General features: G+C 42.6%; 1 protein-coding gene across 4 annotated transcripts in view; it reads right to left on the bottom strand.

Moving 5' to 3' along the window:
- Positions 1-3,208: 3,208 nt before the first annotated feature.
- Positions 3,209-14,383, bottom strand: part of LOC138287348 (zinc finger protein 84-like) — a 42,341-nt gene continuing 31,166 nt past the window's right edge. For 2 of the 4 annotated variants that reach the window (XM_069227707.1, XM_069227708.1), the window contains exons 2-4: positions 11,269-11,333; positions 9,734-9,815; positions 3,209-7,381 (exon numbers count right to left, since the gene is read on the bottom strand). In XM_069227707.1, the coding sequence (XP_069083808.1) occupies positions 4,472-6,247 (1,776 nt within the window). In that variant the 5' untranslated portion in view covers positions 6,248-7,381; positions 9,734-9,815; positions 11,269-11,333 and the 3' untranslated portion in view covers positions 3,209-4,471. The remainder of the gene's footprint in view (positions 7,382-9,733; positions 9,816-11,268; positions 11,334-14,383) is intronic. The other 2 variants (XM_069227709.1, XM_069227710.1) reach the window with 2 other exon arrangements.

The following is a 14,383-nucleotide window of genomic DNA, read 5'->3' on the forward strand; positions in this document are numbered from 1 at the left end:
TGTTGAGTTGCCGTAGTAACCCCGGGAACCTTGGTTAGCATAGGTACGGCCGGCAAAGCGGTTCCTGCCTCTGCCAGCCCTAGCAAAAACATGCGTCGAAAACATCTTCTTCAAAGATTGTTGGGCTTTATCAAGGGATGAAAAAGTCGCCACATATTTACTCAACTCCTTGATAAAGGAGTCACAAAAAAGCATGCCTTCCGCTTTGACCCCGGGGTCCGAACCGACCAAGTTGACCAGCTTAGGATCAAGTTTGAGGAGAAGACCCTTCCTGCGTTCGTGTGTGATGGAAGAATTGGCGTTTCCCAGCAAGCAAATGGCCCGTTGGGCCTACAAGGAGAGTCCTGCTGGGTCGACCAAGGCCTGTTCCAATCAAGCTGATTCTGCCAGGTCGAAAATCCGAGTTAGGGGACTTACCACGTCTAACAGTTTGTCTTGACAAGAAGACTATGCTTTATCCACCCCCTTGCGTGGGTCCTTGCCATATTTAGTAAAAAAGGTTATTAGAGAAGTATCAATGGATGGGGTGGCAGTAATTTTTGAGGAAAGGGCGGGACAGGGACATTCGGATCTGAGTTTAGCCCGCACCTGTTTATCAAGGGTAGTACGCAGTCTGGCCGTAACATATTCTATCACATTGTCCGTAGGGAGCCATTCAGTTGAGTTAGGGTGCTGGATGCTGGAAGGATCGAACATTGGCACCCCTTCGGCATTTAAAGTCGTGCAAGAGCCCAAAAAATCTTGTGACCCACATTTGGCTTTTTTGGGAGGAGGAGGGGAGAAGACATCTCCCACGTCCCTGTCAGAAATATCCGAATCCGAATCAGGGTCTTGCACTTCTTCATCGGTGTCTAAACTTTTTGAGATATGAATTGAAGAAATATGCTTAGCCTTAACCATGCACTTTTTAGGTGTTTTGTTCAATAAACCCTCCTTTAAAGGAGGCCTTTGAGGAGCCACGTCCTCTGCCACATGTGAACTCTTGTCACTTGTCTTTAGCTTCGGTTTGGTATTTTTTTGAAGGATTTAGATGCTTTCTGCCTTCTCCCGCAGATTGGGCCAGCATGGTTTGTGACACCAGAGACACCACTGAATTTTCCAAATTGTTTTATAACTTTTGCCATGAAACAGCCATGGCCTGCTCAACTGAAGACTGAATGAAGTCATTCAGATTGTCTTTGAGGACGTCTTCCTCCTCCTCCTGAGACAGCACTGGAACACTGGAGCTGTCCATGGTAATAGGGAAAACAAGTAAAAAATAACTGCCAAAAAAGGATTAGTATTTTTTTTTATCCCAGGAAGGAAAAATTGCCAAATTGAAACTAAAAAATCGAAACTGAAACCGAAACTCCAAGAAATAGGAGTCCGACATTGTTAAACACTGAATAAAGGCTTGAGAAGTATGTTCCAGGGTGCCTGACAGCAGGAGCTGTAGGCAACACAAGTTTGTTGAAAAGGGAAATCCCTGGGGGCCAACCGGGGAATAATAAAGCCGTCAAAGTGACAGGAGAAAGAAATTCCTCCAAGCATTAAAACTACACACTCCAACGCTTGAGCTCACTGAAGCATAAAGGGAAAGGATTAACTCAGCAGAAGCCGGGATAATCCAATTACAAGCTTGAGCTCACTGAAGGTGAAGGGAAAAGATTAACTCAGCAGAAGCCGAGATAATCCAATCACAAGCTTTTGACAAAATGAAACGCTGAAGCCAGGGAGACGAAGTATGCTAAAAATAGCTTTCTCTTCAACGGGCGCTGAAATAACAGCGCGCACTGAAGGGGAACGGTTAATTAAACAGACGCGCTCGCGCTGAACATTCTGAAAGTGCGGCTACAAGCCAGCTGAGAAGGAAACCAACGTACGTTAAGCACCAAACACCAAAATATTAATATTTGCAGTAAAAACACACGGAATCATCACTAGAAACTCAAATAAATAGTAGACATAGGAAATGGATGTACTTATCTTGACTGCTGGCAGCAAGAAAAGAGGGCTGTTCCCAGTCAAGATAGATATTATTCCGACAGGTTGTTTGTGATTGGTGCATTTTATTAGAACTACCTTTTGATCCTAATTGGCCGTTGTTGTTGGCCTTATGGGATCAGTAGTTCTGTTCTTGACTGCGGCTGCTATTAAAAATAAAGAAAAGACTTAAGCATAATAGGAGCCTCCGGTCTTGCCATAAAATTAAATATCTATTAAAACTAAGTTACTTGTGCTGTAGCATTTTTCATTTTGTTTGCATGTAAAACAATTCATAAAATTAAATGTACATTAAATATTTAACAAAGAAATATATGTTTTTAATTTAATTACCGTTTTGCATTTTCCCTATACATCGCCTGGTGGAAGAGATCTTTCTATGGTAAAGTACAGGGAGACATGCAAACATATATTAAATGTGAAAAATATTACTACAAATTATTACATGTAAAAGCCTCAATAACATATTTTAAATTTTAATTTTAATTATTTTAAGTATATTAAATTTAAATTCTTTTTCTTAAGTTTAAATTGAACTAAATGTTCACCTATAGCATTGATTTCCAACATTTTGACTTCTGAGGACCTCCACTTACTGGAACCCAGGGACCCCAGTAAATCATTATTGGAATACGGGGACCCCCACTCAGTCAAGAAACAAGCATTCTTCAAACATATACACAAACAACACAATTTATTTAATTTTCAGACACATATAAATAAAAAACAAAAATTTAAAGGAAGGTTGGAGCTCTTCTACGTTGAGTTGAAGCCACACATTGTCCATACTATATTCTGTTTGATGTACCTGCAATACACCCACAAATCAATCTGAGAACAATAATTTCATTTTTAGCCTCCAATTTAAAATTCCTTGACATTTACTGTATGTTTTAAAATGTTCAATTGTACATTTAGCCAATTTATTTATATACAGTTTATTAATCTGTTAGTATTATTTATTTTTCTAAGCAGTTGCAGACTCCCTGAGGAGGCTTCGAAGACCCCCAGGGGTCTCCGAACCACAGGCTGGGAACTACTGACCTTTAGTAACATTTGTAAGTTTTAATTATTAAAATGTTACAATAGTATTTCAAGTAAAAAAAAACTACTTTAAACAAATATTCTATTTTTAGATTGTTTTTTTTTTAAAATAACATCTAATTCGTTTTTTAACCTGATTAAATAATTTAATTTAGCATTATTTTCTATTGGATGTTATTTAAAGTCACTGCATCCATTATTATCTCCGGGAGGGTGCTGTAGTATAAGTGGTTGGTCATATGTGGGGATGGAGGTCCTCCAGCTTTGAGCTGAAGTACATTTACAATTCTTTTTGTGTTTTTTTTTGGCTGTAGTGAGGTTACTTTAGAAGTTCAGTTTGTGAGTAGCAGTGGGCTTAAACATTTGTGAGTGCATGTCCCTTCTGAAATCCCTCCTTCCTCCTCCCTTAGCTGCTCCCCTTTAGGCAAACGTATTCCCCATTTTCCAGTCACTCCCTTCTGTCCCTCCCACATTTACTACTAAAACATGTACATAAGTGTGAAAAGGCTACGCAGTTGGGGCAGAGATCTACGCACAGAAGGCGACAGGCGAGGCAGAACATCCGTAAGTATGTTTGTGAATGGCATTTTGTAGTGCGTTAGTCATCTTATTATAGTACTATAACTGTACAACAGAGCCCATCTTTTGAATAGGCCCACTTAAATGTGAGACTCTCTTGGATGTATCTGATGTGATTCTAAAGCTTGTGAAACTTATGGGAAGCAGGCTCCATTTGTCGCAAAATGGAAAAGGGAAGAGGCCATTAAAGGGGATCTCTGTAATACTAGGCCAAGTCGCCCTGGAACAGTAGTGATTAGGACTATCTAGGGTAAGGCAAGAATGGTTGGCCTCGTCTTCAATGGTGCAAAGACTAGAGAATGATGTGGTGGGATGTTGCCGAGATTAACTACCAGTCTCTCCATCAACTTTAGTTTTTCTCAATAATCAGCCTTAAGTGGCACAGACATGAACAGACGCTGGTCCCACAGAGCCCTACAACAAAGTGACTTGTGCTGTAGCTCCCTGGAGAGGCTCATTAAGGCTGGAAACAGTTCGAGGTTACTTGCCTTCCAGGTCACAGGGTCTTGGCATCAGGATCAACTCAACCTCGTGCACTGGTGCCCTGGTTTATTAACACTCAGGAAGCAAAGCAAACTGAATGGAATGAGGCCACAAATAGTTACTAAGGAATGAGATAATTCAAGTGTTTCCACCCCTCGCTGTGTGTTTGTGGGACAATCAATGGATTGATGTCTTTTCTTTTTGGCTGCTTCATATGAAGGTTTTGCAATGCTGACACCCCCTTCCCATGGTTGATAGTGAGCACCTTTTATTTTCCTACGTTGTCTCTCTCATGTAGATAGGTTGCATTTACAAATGAAGATGTTCTCAGAGCCAGAGCACTGATCCTTTTCTTTCTCATAGTGGGTTCTTTCATGTTGAATCAAACTGAATCTCCCACAGACGATACCCTGGCATTTAGAACATTGATAAGGTTTTTTTCAATTTGATTTCTCTCATGTTCAGCAAGACCAGATTTAAGACTGAAGCTTTTCCAGGATTCAGAGCACTGATAAGGTTTTTGTCCAGTGTGTAAACGCTCATGTCGAGTGAGACAGGTTTTCTGCCTGAACCTTTTATGGCATTCAGTGCACTGAAATGGCTTGTGCCCTGTATGGATTCTCTCATGTTGAATTAACCTTGGTTTCTCACTGAAGCTTTTTTGGCATTGAGAGCAATGAAACGGTTTTAGGCCAGTGTGAGTTCTCTCATGAAGAGTGAGACCAGATTTCTGACTGAAGCTTTTCCAGCATTCAGAGCATTGATAAGGTTTTTTCCCAGTGTGTAAACGTTCATGTTGAGCGAGACAGGTTTTCTGTCTGAACCTTTTATGGCATTCAGAGCAGTAAAACGGTTTGTGCCCAGTATGGATTCTCTCATGTTGAATTAAGCAGGCTCTGTCACTGAAGCTTTTTTGGCATTCAGAGCACTGATATGGTTTTATTCCAGTGTGAGTTCTCTCATGACGAACAAGACCAGATTTCTGACTGAAGTTTTTCTGGCATTCAGAGCACTGATAAGGTTTTTGCCCAGTGTGGGTCCTCTCATGTTTAGTGAGACTCTGTTTCAATCTGAAACTTTTCTGGCATTCAGAACACTGATAGGGTTTGTGCCCACTATGGATTCTCTCATGCTGAATTAAACTTGCTTTCTTACTGAAGCCTTTCCAGCATTCAGAGCAATGATAAGGATTGTCCCCTGTGTGCGTTCTCTCATGCTGATTGAGATAGATTTTGTCACTGAAGGTTTTCTGGCATTCCGAGCACTGATAAGGTTTTTGCTTAGTGTGGGTTCTTGCATGTTGAATAAGACTTAATTTCTGACTGAAGCTTTTCTGGCATTCACAACACTGATATGGTTTGTGCCCTGTATGGCTTTGTTCATGTGTAATTAAATTGGCTCTCAGACTGAATCTTTTCTGGCATTCAGAGCACTGATAAGGTTTTTGTCCAGTGTGAGTTCTCTCATGCTGAGAGAGACCAGATTTCCAACTGAAGCTTTTCCAGCATTCAGAGCACTGATAAGGCTTTATCCCAGTGTGAGTTCTCTCATGTTTAGTCAGAGTTATTTTCTGACTGAAGCTTTTCTGGCATTCAGAACACTGATGCGGTTTCAGCCCAGTATGGATTCTCTCATGTAGAGTTAAACCAAATCTGTGGCAGAAACTTTTTTGGCATTCAGTGCACTGATACGGTTTTTGTCCAGTGTGAGTTCTCTCATGACGAGCAAGACTAGCCTTCCAACTGAAGCCTTTCCAGCATTCAGAGCACTGATAAGGTCTTTCCCCAGTGTGAGTTCTCTCATGGTGAGTGAGAGCTATTTTTCGACTAAAGCTTTTCTGGCATTCAGAGCACTGATATGGTTTTCTTCCAGTGTGGGCTATCTCATGTTGAGCGAGACCAGATTTCTGACTGAAGCTTTTCCAGCATTCAGAGCACTGATAAGGTTTTTGTCCAGTGTGAGTTCTCTCATGCTGAGAGAGAGCAGATTTCCAACTGAAGCTTTTAAAGCATTCAGAACAGTCATAATGTTTTTGTCCAGTGTGAGTTCTCTCGTGTTTAGTGAGGTGGGATTGATAACTAAAGCTGTTCTCACATTCATTGGTCTTATTCGAGATGTATGTATCGCCACATTGTTTTTTTTCCTGGATACATGCCATGTTAACACTGAATCTGATTCAAGAGTCTGTATTACTTTATGTTACACTCAGTATTAACTTTTAAATACATTGCACATGCTCTGCCAAACATTTGTATTTACTAATGATAGCTTTTATCTGGAGATAACTGTTCCAACATTTAAAGGCAGCTTCTCTAAATTGTCCTATAAACTTTCACCAATTAGCCCCCTGTTTTTTATTAAGATGCTCCTCATGGAATCATTTCTCCAAGTTATGCCTATGTGATTTCTTTCAAGTACATTTAGACTCATTCTGTGACCAGTTTATTGCATTTGATTTAGGAGTTTTAAAAAACACTGACAAGGTCCTTGGGGTTTAGTGCTTACATGTTAGATACATTTGTTCATACAAGTAATAATCTAGGATTAGAACACTCCACGTTAATTTTATGAATTATCAATAGCGCAACATTGGGCCCTTTTAAGCTTCCTATCCTAGTACAAGCTTTTTTTTTTGCTCTTTGGCTAAAGCCACAGTAGATACATGATCGACTTTGGCAGTTTGGGACACTGAAACAACTCGGATCAACCCAACAGACAGAGCTGGTAGAGATAACTTTTATATATCAAAAATGATCGCCCAGCAATTTTGCTGTAGTGACAACAGGTAAAGAGTTTACACAATTTCTATCTTCCAAACAATGTTTTCTCTCCTCCTAAATAACAGGAGACACAGACGAAAGACTGTTCTTTTAAACTGAGGTGATAGGTCGCCCAGACAATTCGGTCATATTATGTGTACGGACGCTGTTTTGATGGGGAGGGGCTTGGGTCTCCAAGGCATTCCTCATAAACCATCAGATATAATTTACAGCGCTGATTAGTTTGCTCTCAAGCACACTACATGGATATCAAATATCACAAATATTCTTTGTTTACATACCTTGAAATGGTAATTTCGGTAATTGCTTCTGGTCATTTTACTTTAGGGACTTGACAACTGATAATGAACATATGCAATTTGAGAAATCACTTTGACATTCAGCAGTGTGGCGCAAAGAATTCATTTCTTTTTAGAGCTCTAGAATGTAGAATGTTTTACTTTCTTCAAAAATAATTATTTTCATCATGTTTGACTAACGTACATTTCTTTTTCGGTTCACGTTTCAGTGACCTGTAGAAAGAGAGTTAGAGATTGTAAATGGACACAAAGAAATAATATTTATGATTGTTTTCTTTGCTAAAAGAAAGCATTCACACATATGAGGTAGGAAAAAAGCCTGAGTTACATTCCGGACAGGGGTGAAACAGGTCTTGGACACTATGTAGATAGGGAGCTTGAAACCACTGGAACTCAATGCTCTGAGAGAAAAATTTGTTAATAATGAAGAAAGAAACACAAGTTAAACCTACATCTTTTAGAGTGCATTCAGCTATATGAGGGTACAAACTACTTTCACAGTCCTATTCTCAGCCTCTGTGTGCAGATAAGCCATCGACGGCGCCTCCCTATGATGCCCATATTGCGTTTTAATTGCTCCGAAAACAGCAAAGTCTACAGCAGGGCATTCTGCTACAGAGAACTGAAGGAAGAGGATATGGTGCAATCATTAGAGCTACTAACTTTGAAAGTGGGAAACCAGGTTACAGTGTCAGCTCAACATCTTGTGATTACGGGTAAATCACTTAATCTGCCAGTGCCTAAATACAAAAAAAGGAATGTGTCTGTGTAATGTAACTCAGCCTTTTTTATTTTGCACTCTACCACCCCATCTTAGGGCATCGTTTTGCAGGCTGTCTCTCTCACCCTGCCTGCATTTGTTGTTAGTTGCCCCGTCACCCCCACCACCTCCTCCCGTCGCTGCTTGCCCCCGCTGACCACCCAATGCTCTCCACAGATCCCATGCCCCACGTTTCCCAGTGTTAGCTTTCCTCCTGCGGAGTTGCCTCCAACTGTCCTTGGTTGTTATTTTAAAACTAGAACTCCATAAGAGTACATAGGTTCAGAGGTCCTCTTGACCCCTCCTCAGACTTCCCACCCCTTCTCCTGAGCCTCTTGTTGGTTACAGATATTGAGCAAGGACTGGTTGTCTACACAGTTGCAGAGCTTTGTTTATTTACATTAAAAGAACTCCTGCTTTCCAAAAGACTAATTTTCTGTTTGCAACATTTGGGGCCTGATTACGACCTTGGCGAATGTGATACTCTGTCACAAAGGTGACGGATATCACGTTCACCATATTACAAGATCTAAGTAACTTGTAAAATGGGGGGCGGGATATCCGTCACCTTTGTGACGGAGTCTCCCATCCGCCAAGGTCGTAATCAGGGGCTTGGTGTCTCAAAACAGAGTAAGTCGTTATTATTAAGGTATTATACATTGCAGAGAATTACACTACACTCAATTTTCCCACCCTGTTAAAAGCAAAGGTTTATAATTTAGTCAAGGTGCAGACATAATGTGTGGTTATGCACACACGTCTAGTGCATGTGTGGCATGTGACGCAAAAAGACAGTGTGCAGTGTCATAATATTCTAGGCATGCAATAGGACTGTGGAAGAGCATACCATTCCCAGATTGCAACAGCAAGCCTTTCCCTACTCTATGGTTTTTCATTCCTCCGGTTGTTTACAGTGCTAGGTTTTTAGAGCATACTTATATAAAATAAAACAAGCATACAAAGCAACACACTTGTGCCAGGTGAGGGAATGTGGAGCTGGAGGATCCTCCATCCCCAAGTCACTGCTTTTCCCATTGTTGATTGCTGCACTGCGCCTCTCCCACCCCAGCAACATCGCTCTCGCCTCAGCTGCTCTGACATTCCTTTAGCTGGACTGCACCTTCCTCCCCAGCAGCTCCACACTCCCTTGGCAGCCTCTCCTCAGCTGCATTGCTGTCCCCAGAGTACCACACACAGACACCCTGATCTCACTCCTGGTGATATGTCTCTCACTATCTGGTTGTGTTTGTTCAGCGAGAAATGTTCTGCCACAGTCCCAGGAAATATCACCACCACCAGGGATTATTTATGAAGAAGTTGGCTTCTGCCCTTCCTCTGCCGCTCCATCACTCCCCCGCCAGTCAATCCTCCTTCGTCTTCCTCTACTCCTTCTCTCTCTGCCTCCTTCCCATGCTTTCCTCCTGAATCCCGTTTTGTTTTATCTTATAGCTCTCCGCTTACTTTCCTACCTTTCTCTTTTTTTCTCCATGTCCCCTTTCCCATCTTCTCTTCCAATTTTCCAATTTGTGTTTTTTTACTTTTAGCCATGTTGCACAGCATCTCACACTGCTGTGCCTCTGCAACATGTTAAAAAATAAATTGCATAGCCAATAGAGCTTGCACAGGTGAAACCTATCTGCGTTGCCAATGCTTATTTACATTATCGCAAGCTATAGAGCTTGAGAATAATCTGGAGAAGAAGTAAAATTCCAGAAGCTGAAGAGAAAAAAATTCAGAGTAAGAGAGAGAGAGAAACTAGAAAAGAAAAAGGGGGAAATTAAATCGAGGGTTATAGGAAACCTTACCTGATGTTTATTTTATTTTTCGTTCCTCAAGGGTGGCAGCTTACCACCACAGTGGGCCATCGCCTGGTCCATCCCCAGATACCTTGAAGGTAAGTAAAGAGAAGCTTCAACCAAGAGCTTATTTACATCAAACATGAATCACACTACATCCCATTTTCCAGACCACTGACCTAAAGTTATAAAACAAAAGGAACTCTTGGTTGTTGCACAACCATTGTAAATAACTTTTGGTCTATGAAACAAAATAAACTTTTTTCAGGAAAACCTTTTAGTCTCCTCCTATCTACGTCCAAACCCACAACACACATCTTCCTCCAAATCCAAACCCTATGCTACAAAAACATAGAAAGAACCATGATCCCTTACCAAACAAGGTCTGAGTGAACTATAAAGCACATGCACAGGCTGTACAAGGTCTGAGTGAACATACAGTGCACCCACAGGCTCAACAAGGTCTTAGTGAATGCACAATGCACCCACAGGCTCAACAAGGTCTGAGTGAATGTAGAGTGCACCCACAGGCTCAACAAGGTCTGAGTGAACGAAGAGTGCACCCACATGCTCAACAAGGTCTGAGTGAACATAGAGTGCACCCACAGGCTCAACAAGGTCTGATGAACGAAGAGTGCATCCACAGGCTCAACAAGGTCTGAGTGAACGTAGAGTGCATCCACAGACTCAACAAGGTCTGAGTGAACGTAGAGTGCATCCACAGACTCAACAAGGTCTGAGTGAACGTAGAGTGCACCCACAGGCTAAACAAGGTCTGAGTCAACATTCAATTCAGTGTACACACATGCTGAACAATGTCTAAGTAAACAGAAAGCATACCCACAGGTTGAACGAGGTATGAGTTAACATAAAGTGCACCCACAGGCTGAACAACCTCTGAGTAAACATACAGTGTGCCCACAGGCTGAACAAAGTCTGAGTGAACATACAGCACACCCACAGGCTGAACAAGGTTTGATTGTTCTCTGTTTGTGCTTTCTGTTTCCCGATGATACTGTCGCTTAATGCTCCTGGATGACCTTTAATTATTTGTTTTGGTCACATGAGATTAGTTACCAACAGGATTTTCATTGTTAACAATGGCCGCCAGCACACAGACACAAACATAGTGGAGTACAGGAGCACAATAAGTTGCAGACATTTTTGGAGTAATTATCCCACCCGTGGGAGTTGTTTCGAATGATGAAAATATCAAAAAGCTGTCGACAGTAGTAGACAAATTGGCAACCAGCACATCTGGACCTTTATTAGTTAATACAGTTTGTTGCAATTAGATCAATGGTTTTGCTAAACTGTTAAGCATTAGACATGTTACTTGTAGAAAAAGGTGGGGTCTCCGTGGCTGCACATATATCCCTGACCAGAGTAAGACATTTTTAGAGTACACGAAGAACATTTCTGCACTGAAACCTAAATTCATTAGAAAGCACCAGTGGTTTAGGAAGCACTGGGGAGAGGAGTTTCTGCTACAGGCAACTGGTTTAGCACAGCAGAAGTAGGAACCCTCAAAGCAATACTAGTACCTGTATTCGTATTCAGAGCTTCTTTCCTGACATTCATAGGCTTTTCCAAGCTTGTCAAAGATTATCTTGAAAAGAGAACGAGTAGAATAATGAATAAACTGATAAATAAGGAATTAGAATGAAATTATCACATGAGAATATAAATGAATGAAAGAATGTGAGAGTTAAAAGAGAAAAGACCCAACTGAAGACAAGAGTGCCCTCTGACAAATTCACTGTGAAAGGAAATTGTGATGGATAAGATAACCATCGAGCGGGGTGGAACAGCGCTTTCATAGACATCAAGAAATAATACATCTAATAGCTAATAATAATAACGTGCAGAATGAACATGCATAGCTTTAATTAAAATGTATGCTTTAATGCATTTTCTGTAGAAAATGATAATAGTTAGACATACTAGGCCCAAATAATCGAAGCATTTTTTTTTTTTTTACCAGACGACTTGGGTAAGGATGTGAAACATTTATTTTCTGACCTTCTTATTGACATATTTCCTAACTCTGCAAGATGTTTCTACTCATATAAAGACTTTTGTATTATTAAATGAATAAAAGTAATATTAGTGAGGTAATGTGGAAGTTCCTATACAATGATACAGTGTAGCACTGTGTTAGTAAATAGCAAGATGCTTTGCTCGATTAACTTCATGCTTGATGAGAATTGTTTCATTCAATTTGAGTGAAGAATATTGTATTCCTGGTGAGAAGACGAGGAGCCAATCCTGTTCCCATAAAGACACTATGAGCTGGGTTCAACTGGAGAAAGACACAACATGTTGCACAATCTTAGAATAGGATGTTTTTATGTGTGTTACTACAGTAGGTTAACACACATTACACATTATCCATTACACACTTTGCCATATTCCAGTCTCTTCGAGTAAAGATTCTACTGAGTATTCTTGAACCTCTCTTTATGGGAAGTTCTGTGCTGATTTATTATAGATTTATTGAGATTTTGAAAGCTTTATGCTTATAATTGCTTCACCTCTCAAAGGAACTCTTTAAGGGTTCTAACTGACACCTTTTCATTCCCCATTCCTAGAATAGGGATTTGTTCCTTTATGGAACTCGCTTAATGTGTTTTGTTTATTTATTATTAATGACTATTAAACTTCTGTATTGATTTAAATTACTACAAGAATTAATAAAACCCTTAGGCCCTGATTCTAACCCCGGCGGTCTTTGACCGCCGGGGCGAGGGTCGGCGGGAGCACCGCCGACAGGCCTGCGGTGCCCCGCAGGGCATTCTGACCGCGGCGCTTTGGCCGCGGTCAGAAAGGGTAAACCGGCGGTCTCCCGCCGGTTTACCGCTGCCCTTAGAATCCCCCACGGCGGCGCAGCTTGCTGCGCCGCCATGGGGGATTCTGACACCCCCTACCGCCATCCTGTTCCTGGCGGTTCGCCCGCCAGGAACAGGATGGCGGTAGGGGGTGCCGCGGGGCCCCTGGGGGCCCCTGCCGTGCCCATGCCAATGGCATGGGCACGGCAGGGGCCCCCGTAAGAGGGCCCCGCAAAGTATTTCAGTGTCTGCCTTGCAGACACTGAAATACGCGACGGGTGCCACTGCACCCGTCGCACCTTCCCACTCCGCCGGCTCGATTACGAGCCGGCATCCTCGTGGGAAGGGAGTTTTTCCCTGGGCTGGCGGGCGGTCTTTTGGAGACCGCCCGCCAGCCCAGGGAAAAACTCATAATACCCTCCGCGGTCTTCTGACCGCGGAGCGGTATAATGGGGGCGGAATTCTGGCGGGCGGCCTCCGCCGCCCGCCGGAATCAGAATGACCCCCTTAATCTTTACTACACTTGCATTATTGACTGAAGGTAGATTAGAAATGTATTGAATGATTTAGTTATGATGTACAGCTCCTTGTTAGTCTCAACAAATATCCAAGGTCCACTGACCCAAAAAAGTGGGGATTTTGTTCTGATTAGCTGGAAATCCATACCTTCATAACCCGATATTTAACCGTGATCCCTGCTTTAGCATCTGCTTGCTGTCTGAAGGGAACTAGGCCCTGGGGAGGACCTGGATGTGAGTCAGGGGCCTAGTGAGGACCAGCATGTGAGCCAAGACAAGGTGAGCACCGGGATGTGAGACCTGGGCTTGATAAGTTCTAGGATACTGACCCTGGTCTCACTCCCTTTGAGAGACTAGACTAAACGGCTAGTTCATCCTCATTTGAAGGACCAGGCAAGGGCCAGTAGAAAGATACATTAACACCAGAGACTGGGGCGCTGGACTTGCACCCCCATCTTTTATTGCATTTCTCCATGAAACATATAAAACTGTGTGAAGTCCCCTTGAGAGGGATTCACATTATCCCAGATCTCACTGGACTCACAATCTGCAGAAAAATGCTGAGAATGAAATTCTTTGCACATTTGTCACATTAACTGTTCTACCATTGTCTACCATGATGCCCCAAGTAGGTACCAAATACTTCTGTATAGTGATCCCCCAAATATTCATCCTTGTGCTTTCATTCAACAAGTGCATTCTAGAAGTTGTAATCTTGGTTACTTCAGTGTAAACTGTGCTTTATAAATGCAAACTCAATGGCTGGAGAAGATGTGTGCCTTTGTCTTGAGCCACCTGAAGCCCTGTGGTAACTCTGGATACTTTCCAAGAACTCTGAGTATCAGTTATTAACACAAAATAAAGTGCCTGGAAAGTAGTGTCTCTGGGTGGTGAGAGCAGCAGCGGAGGCAGTCCACACTGTTCACACCCAGAGGACAGGTCTCACCTTCTGCTACCACTACAGGACAGGCGTCACCTCCTCTGCACTCCCTGGGCAGGCCTCACCTCCTCTGCACCAACCTGGACAGGATAAGCCTCACCTCCCCTGCACCCCTTGGACAGGCCTCACCTCCCCTGCACCCGCTGGACAGGCCTCACCTCCTCTGCTCCCTTTGGACAGGCCTCACCTTCTCTGCACCCCCTGGACAGGCCTCACCTTCTCTGCACCCCCTGGACAGGCCTCACCTCCTCTGCACCCCCTGGACAGGCCTCACCTCCTCTGCACCCCCTGGACAGGCCTCACCTCCTATGCAACCCCCTGGACAGGCCTCACCTCCTCTATACCCCTCCCTCCCTCCGGACAGGCCTCATCT

Source organism: Pleurodeles waltl, chromosome 4_1 (assembly GCF_031143425.1).
Source record: "Pleurodeles waltl isolate 20211129_DDA chromosome 4_1, aPleWal1.hap1.20221129, whole genome shotgun sequence".
NCBI classification, from domain to species: domain Eukaryota; kingdom Metazoa; phylum Chordata; class Amphibia; order Caudata; family Salamandridae; genus Pleurodeles; species Pleurodeles waltl.